The sequence below is a fragment of the Moschus berezovskii genome, chromosome 17 (genome assembly GCF_049115385.1).
Source record: "Moschus berezovskii isolate FMDL1 chromosome 17, NW_MosBer_1.0, whole genome shotgun sequence".
In the NCBI taxonomy this organism is placed as follows: domain Eukaryota; kingdom Metazoa; phylum Chordata; class Mammalia; order Artiodactyla; family Moschidae; genus Moschus; species Moschus berezovskii.
Window position 1 is genome coordinate 29,516,013 of NC_142476.1, and position 8,306 is coordinate 29,524,318.

General features: G+C 49.2%; 1 protein-coding gene across 1 annotated transcript in view; it reads right to left on the reverse strand.

Moving 5' to 3' along the window:
• Window positions 1–7,283, reverse strand: part of LOC129551056 (voltage-dependent R-type calcium channel subunit alpha-1E) — a 328,009-nt gene extending 320,726 nt beyond the window's left edge. The window contains 1 exon segment of the mRNA XM_088844921.1: window positions 7,018–7,283. Coding sequence (XP_088701047.1) covers window positions 7,018–7,283 — 266 coding nt within the window.
• Between the last annotated feature and the right edge of the window lie 1,023 nt (window positions 7,284–8,306).

Consider the following 8,306-nt stretch of genomic DNA (forward strand, 5'->3'; position numbering starts at 1 on the left):
GTTGTGTCTGACTCTTGTGACCCCATGGTTTATAACCTGCCAGGCTCCTCTGTCCATGGAATTTTCCAGGCAAGAATACTGGAGTGGGTCGCCTGCCATTTCCTACTTCAGGGATTCTTCCCAACCCAGGAATCAAACCAGTATCTCTCGCGTTTCCTGTTCTGGCAGGCAGCTTCTTTACCACTGCACCACCTGGGAAGCCCCAAACATTCTTTGGGTGCTCAAGCAGTCAAAAATACACCATAGTCAGCACTCTGAGGTAAGCTTAACACATAAGAAACCACTCAGTTGGAGGAGCCTAAACACTTTGTGCTATACTTTCTGTCCTTAGTTAAAGATGACGCTGCCAAGAAGGCTGATGACACCCCCACCCCCACCCTCCACCAGCCCTCCGTGTAGGTCTGGAATGTTTGCAAGGAGAAGCCTTGATAGAGGTCCCTGGCATTTTTACCCCTCTTTGAAAGAGACTGCTTTAGAAGCCATGTACTGATGGGAGCGGAGGGGAGCATGATACACTAATTTCAGTGTCTGCTCCCCATTCCAATCCTATATGAATCCACACCGGAATTTGAAAAGCAGCAGCTACAGAAGCCTGCTTCTTAGCTCAGTGGCTCAGCATTTATCAGCGTGAAGACCTAGGAGGATGAGAGGATTCAGAGTGACTAGTGCTTGGGGACATAAATATCTTCTCGTTAACCATGTTCTCTGAATCCAGGAGGGGAATGGCTGCATACTGATGGGGCACCCCAGTGAAACAGGACTGGAGAGGAGGCGATCATTACAAAAAACTGCAAGAAAAAAACCTATTTAAAAAGATATTCCCCCCAGTTACCTTTCTCACATGTCCCAGTCCCACTGCAAAAATACAGAAGACTTAGAAGGAAAAGCTCATTGGTGAAGCTGGCCCTCTGCAAGGGATCTTGCTCATAACCAAGAGGAAGACAAATAACCTTCCCTTTCTAAAAAGCCTAGGAAAAACCCACACATATAATGAATTATTCACAAAGGCTGAACCTAAAAATGAGAGGGAGAAATATAGAAAGATGAAAAGGGCGGAGGACTGGGCAGAAAGAGAAAGTGAAGAAAAGGACCTGGTCTCCCTCTTCTTGAATAAAAGGGTATTAATTACAGTCACGTGTGAGTTCCCCCTTTCATGTCTTTGTGGTCAGTGATAAAAAAAATTAGATCAGCACAGTTGCCTCTGATGGGCTGGACCACATGGCTGGGCTTGAGGAGCTGCAGTTTCCCAGGCAGCCCTGCAGATGACAAGAGGGAGGCTCCTGATAAGCTGATGGAACACACAGAGCCAAAGAGTCTGCGAGAGTTCTGAGAGTTTAGCACATCTTGACTGCATTTTATTTCAACCAAGAATATGAAGATGGAAAGAAACCAGATGTTCCTATAAAGAGAATAAAATGCAGTAGAGTTTGAGGGGAAAAGAAAAAAAACACCTACATTTTTTACAGCAGCAGCTAAAAAGAGATAAGCAATTTTGGCTCCAGCTACTAATCCCAGAGTCTGGATCTTTCAGAAGAAGATAAAAAAGAAGGCCTGTTCTCCTTTTTCCCTCCTCCTCCTCTAATTCATCGGGTGCCCTGCACCTAGCACAGGGAAAGCAAGTGGAGGAAAGTGGGGAAATGACATGCAAACCAACCGACCAAACTATCACAGCCAGGATACTTTTGTCTCCATCTTCAAGTCACTTCATTTCTGTCAAGCTCCTTCACTCCAACTTGCTTTCCAGGCTACCTCCCAACTACAAATAGTCCCCTCGACAAGTCCCAGCCTAGTTTCCGGAGGAAGTATTTCTTACACCTTATTTCAAGGGCAAAGTCACTGGGCAATGTGGAGATGGTCCTCGGAGCTTCAGCAAATGAAGACCTTTATCCCGTAGCCTCAGTGCCAACTACAGTCTCTCTCTGTTTCACCGTCTCCTTGTCCAGGGACACAGATGATGTGAAGGCTCTCCGCACTGTCTGATCATAGCCTACAATTACAGACTCTGTTCTTGTTAACTGCCAGCCTCTGCCCTAATCAAGGTGATCTGACTCATGAGCCACTGGAGTTACATCCAACCTGAAATTCTTGTCAGGATTACAGTCTACCATCTTTCAAGGTACAATATATTTACGGGCAACAAAGCAGGAGAAAGGTATACACCATAATGGGAGATTGGGGAACTAAAGCTCTCAGTAATCTTCACCAAAATCCTCCAAAAATAATGGATAATTGACAGTGGGAAATTCTCCATAATACAGCACATACTCTCAGTCTCAAAGCCAGAGTCCTTTGGGGCTATAATGAAATTCTCTACAATAAGAAATCATGAGTGAATATCCGCAGGTTCGTTACAATGAGCTTCATTAGCTCAGTGGCTAAAACACATTTGATCTTCGTACTTTAAACCATGTTCATTTCCACATGAAACATGTGCTCCCCTGCTGAGACGACCCATACCATCAGTGGGGGAGAAGTACCCCACTGCTCCTCAATGGCACAAAATCAGACATGCCATTTCTTTCTTTCCTCTTCTAACCTAGAAAAGTGCAAATGTGTGGGGAGCATCTCACAAACCATGAGGGAGACCCTGTAGGTGTACAGGGCAACCAGCCTTGGCACAGAAGTGTTAGCGCCAATAAGCACACAACACAGTAAATGCAGGGTGACATTCAGAGCAGCCAATTCCCTGAGAAAAAGAGAACCCTTTTGTTAGATCTATTAGATGAGCAAGAAAGAAAAGAAAAATCATGTAAAATGTAATACCACATTTTAAATCAGATTAACATTTTCAAAAAGGTTATGGTATCCACTGCAGAAGAGAGTGCCATAAGAAAATAAAATTATCTCCCTATGCAGATGTAGCTTCCAAGAAAAATGAAACATATTCAGAGTGGGCTGTTGACCTGCCACCATTTTTCATGCCAAATCTGGTTATCCTCGGCATTTTTTCCCACAAGTACAAGACCTTCCGTATTAATAAATGGATAAGGTTACCACCCTCCATCCAAATCAGAGAATCCCCCAAGTATAAGTTACATCATTCCTTATATTTAACTTTTCATGCCATGTGATTAAAGACCAGTAAAATGCAGTGGCCAGAAACCACTAACATAGCACACAGAATTATACATTATCCTCCTAGCTCTCCTCCTAGCAGGAGTAGAAGGGGACGACAGAGGATGAGATGGCTGGATGGCATCACTGATTCAACAGACATGAGTCTGAGCAAACTCCGGGAGATACTGAAAGACAAGGAAGCCTGGCATTCTGTAGTCTATGGGGGTCACAGAGTTGGACACGACTGAGCAACTGAACAACTCCTGGTTCTCCAGTGACTTTCTGCAGCTAAAAATAGATGTATTTATCTCAGACGGTACATTACATGAATAATCAAAATCCTCAAGCATGTTGCATGTGAATATGACAGTTCAAAACAGGTCTTGACATGTGTCCTGAATCTTACATTCTTTGAAATTCTGGCCCTTAAAGTAGAGCACAGAAGCATTTCCCAAACAAATAGGCATACTAATCACCTGAGGATCTTATTAAAATGCAAATTCTGATTCAATAAATCTGTAGCATGGCTCGGGATTCCAAACTGTTTTTAACTGAAGCATAGTTGATTTACAATAATAGCTTCAGGTGTACAACAGAGCAATTTGATATTTTTATAGATAACATGCTGTACAACGTTATTATAAAATATGTTGCTGTTCATTTGCTAAGTCGTATCCAACTCTTGTGCAACCCTGTGGATTGTAGCCCACCAGGCTCCTTTGTCCATGGGATTTCCCAGGCAAGAATATGGAGTGAGTTGCCATTTCATTCTCCAGGGGATCTTCCCCACCCAGGGATCAAACCCATGTCTCCTGCATTGGTAGACAGATTCTTTATCACTGAGCCACCAGGGATGTCCCTTTATAAAATACAGACTATATTTTATATATTTCCCTATGTTGTACATTACACCCCTGTGTCTTATTTATAACCGATAGTTTGAACCTCTTAACCCCCTTCACCTATTTTATCCCTCCCTCTGCCCCTCTTCCCTGTGATAACCACTGGTTTATTCTCTGCATCTGGAATTCTGAATTTTTAACAAGCCCCTGGGTGATGAGGATGCTGCCCCTTGCTGTCTGTGGGAGGCAAAAGCCTAGAAGACTTAGTTCACTAAGAACACCAAGAACTAAGGTCCCTCCCTTCGGTTTGCTAAAATTTCTTAAGGACTCTATTAATATTTATTGGGTAATTAGGCAGTGCTCTAGGAACCTGACATATATTAATTCATTTAATTCTTCCAGTAACTCATTATATCATCCTCACTTCACAGATAAGGAAACTGAGTCACAGAGAAATAAAGTAACTTTTCAAGGTCACAGGGTTGGTAAAGGAACTGAGATTTGAACCCAGACAGCTGAGCTCCAAAGCTTTGCTGGAAAACCAGTGCTCACACTGATTCCCAGTAAGAAGAAGGAACATAATTCCGGAAAGGGATTAGAAAGGAAGAGGGGTGAGACCAGGAACTTAGATGCCCTATTAGAGCACACGCAGAACCCCAAGAAGTGCAATGTTTCCACATGGTCACCAACAGAGGGAATATGTATCAGTCAATTACATTGTACAGCCAGGAATAAAGAGCAAACATGGTGTATTTTAAATTTGCCAACAGGGTTCCTCTATACACCTTAGCAGATGTTCTCCGAACACTGTTACCAACAGCCTACATGCTGTAGAACCACCGCGAAATTTCCAACAATGGGATGGAAGAGACCACTGGGACCCGGCTCAGGGTCAAGGCACCGAGTAGGATGCTGAAATTAACTCCCTACTGTCTCTTTTGACTTTTTGGCCCATTCTGGCCGAAGACATGGAAAGAGCGCAGTGAAACCCACAGTCACACCTTGCGCCGCTCGCAATGCGTGCTAGAAAGGCGGCGTCTTTGCAGCGGAAGAGAAAACGTGAAAAGCAGCGACCTCGTGGTGTAGGAAACGTGCTTAATTCCCCCGCCCGGGAGCCTAGGCCGGGCCGGAAGTGCCCGAGGTGCTAATCCCCGAGGAACGGTGGAGCTCAGGCCGCGAGGGGAGTTAGGGGGGTGCCGTCCGAGGTGCCAACGCTGGCCACGGGCACACTCTGCCGCCCGCGGGGCGGCTGGGCGGCTTTGTCTACCGCCTGGCAACGGGAGGGCGCCTGTCTGGGTAAACACGCCCCTAAGAAAGGCACGCTGTAAAGCAGCACAAGGTGGGTGGGAAATTTTGGAGAATTGTAGAAGACGGGGCGGGCGGGGAACGGGGTGCCTGCTGGGAAAATCTGTAGGGACCTGGCTCCAGGAGTGTTCGCAGCCAGCCGCAGCACGAAACACAATGAGAGCTGTCGCTTTGTGCAGTGGACCGGCCGGGCGGGACTGCAGGGGCCGGACCCTTCCCCCTTGCCCGTCCCCCCTCACCCCAGATAGGTTTTAACTCTGGCACCGGCTGGCCCCAGGATCACTCTGTGGCAGTGGGAGGGAGAGGGGAGTGCAGGAAGAAGGGGGGGTGCGAGCTGCAGCAGGAAGTGTCTGCTTAGATATGCTCCCCCGTTTCTAATGAGGGGTGCTCCCTAGAAGCCCCACACGCCAGCCAGTCGCGGTGCGGCTGAGCAGAGAACTAGGGAGGAAGGAAGGGAAGGCCAGAGGCTGGGGTGGGGGTAGCAGCGAGATGCCCAGGCCCCAAGGGCGGGCAAGCCAGGACGTTCCAGGATACTGGAGACCCAAGGCGGCTCCAGCTGCCTTCCCCATGCACACCTGGAGGTTGGGGGTGGGGAGAGGCGAAGGAAGAACGAGTGGCCTCTTTTTTGCAGGTGCATCCCTCCCAAGAAATCTCTCCACAAGCATCAAAGTCCCATGTCTCCAAGCCTACACCCATATATAACCCCACGCCCCCACCCCGCTTGCTCCCTACTCATTCCCTCACCATCCAGCAGCCCCTGATTCCTAAAGACCTTGCCAGATGCCCATATTCTTAGTGAAGAACGAGGCCATGAGATGCCTCATCAGCAGCCTGCATTGGGTGCGCTTCACTAAACCTGCCAAGGAGCTCCTTCTCTGTCCGTTCACCCTAACACTGCCACCACCAGTTCTTTGTGGAGAGCAGTTCCTATGGAGCTAGAGAGAGATGAGAGACGGATTGCTTGCACACCTCGGGGCTCAGCTAATGCAGCCCTCCGCTGATGAATTCAGGCCCAGCAAGTCTGCCTGGATCCTGGGAATAGGGAAGGCACTCAGCTGGTCAAGCTTGAAGAGGCAGGAGAACCCAACCCTGACTAAGGAAAGGATGGGGCCTGATGAGCTTCTCTGCCGTGACTGAGAAGAGCACCCGAACTCTGAGCTGTTGGGTTGTGTCATTAGAGACTGCCTCCTGGGACACACTCACTCACTCCTCTTCCAGCAGAACTTAAACTCAATCCCCAGCAGTTAGCTGGGTCCCAGGCCAGAAGCTTGTGTTATTTATCCATTTGTCAATGTGTCTACAGCGTTTGGGCTCCGAGCTCTTGAAGCTTCTGAGCTGATAAATCCTCTCACGGAGCTTCGACTTTCCTCCAGGCAGACAGTGTAGGTGTCTTCCCAGCTGGTGGGGATGGGGGCAGAGGGGATGGCTTCAAGGGGTGGAAGGGGGGCTGACTATGAAAGAAAATCCTGAGATTAGAGGCAACCCATTCTATGCAGCTTGTGAAGGGACCAGGGGGCCGAGAATCCAATCAAGCCCAGCCCCAGAAGAGGCAAACACCGCAACACCATGCACCCAGACTTTCACGGAGGAAAAATCAGAAACCAAAAGTCTTACCTTGAAAAACACTAGTGCCCACATCGGTTTCTACGGCACCATGCTTGCCTCTTAGATGCACCAAAGTATAGAGTGCACTTCAGCAAAGGGGCAAATAGGCACCAGGAAAGGGATGGGGGCAAATTCCATGCTAGGTCTCCCCCCTTACCCGAGGAAATGCAAAGGGGAGAGGGGAGTAATGGTGGGCAAGAAAGGATATGGCCAGTCGATGAGCTTCTTGGCGTATTTCCTGACAATGTTATCTTCTCCGAAGATGAACAGGGATCTGTTGACGGTGAAACAGTTCTGCCGGACGGGAATAGGGTTGTACAAAGCCATAGTCCGCGCCCTCTGCGCTTTCGACTGCTTGTAGGCGGCCGCCGGCCCGGAGGCCGGCACAGGGGTTCCTTGCCGGTTCCTGCTCTGGTCCGAGTCTCCATCGCCCGACCCCGGCCTGCCGACCACCGCCTCCCCGAAGCGAGCCATCCTGAAGTTTAAACAGACAGAAGACACACAAAGGTGATCGTGGCCGAACACCCGCACACAGCAACAAGCAGACACACGGAGTCTCAGAGCCGCATCCAGACGGGCACGGGGACCACCGCCTCCGGGGAGCCTCGCGAGCTCTTCGGAGAGGCGGCAGCAGCAACCCCGCCGCTCTTAACTGTTGAATCTAAATGCAACCTCTGCGAAGCTCCATTCCTCAAGGAGGAAAAAAAAAATGGGGGGAGAGCTTGGGGATGCTCGGTTTCTGGAGACAATTTTTTTTTTTCAAAATGCCAGTGTGTGGTGGCGTTCAGGGACTGGAGAAAAGAGGGGTGGAGTAGGCTGTTCTTCAAACATAGCTCCTCTTCTGGCAGACGCACCACCTAGTTCTGGGAGAGAGGCAGGCACCGGCCCGCTAGGTAACAGTTTGGTAATTTATTGATGGGGGAGGGGAAAAATGAAAACAAAAGAACTTTTCAAAAAAAAAAAAAAAGACAAGGACGAGGTTACGGTGACATGCTTTATAACGCCGGCCCCTGCAAGTCCATCTAAGAAATTCCACAACCAAGACTTGGGTCTTTAAACCTGCCAGCACAGACGCATCCAAAGGTGGAGAAGGAGGGAAGGAGGGAGAAGAGCGGTATTGAGGTTCCTGCGTAAACCGCAACGCCCAAAATATCAAAATAAGAAGTCGATCCAACCGGAGAGGGACAAATGACTTCAAAGCTCCTGCGCTTGGGAGAGAAGTTGAAAAGCATCCAGAGAGCAGCGAAGCCCGAGTGCCAGCATCCTCCCGGAGCGCTCGCCGCCGCCGCCTTCCCGGATCAGCATGCAACAGCGATCCGCGGCTGCGCCGGGGAGAGGGCGGGAGCGAGCGGGCGGGCGGGCGAGCACTTGGGCGAGGGAGGAACAGGTTGCAGCTGAGCCCAGCGGTGGCCTGGCACGGGAGTTGTCCAGGGACCGAACTTGCTCACTGATGACTCGGTCTTCCTCTTCCACCCCGGCAGCTCCGCCCTCGATGGA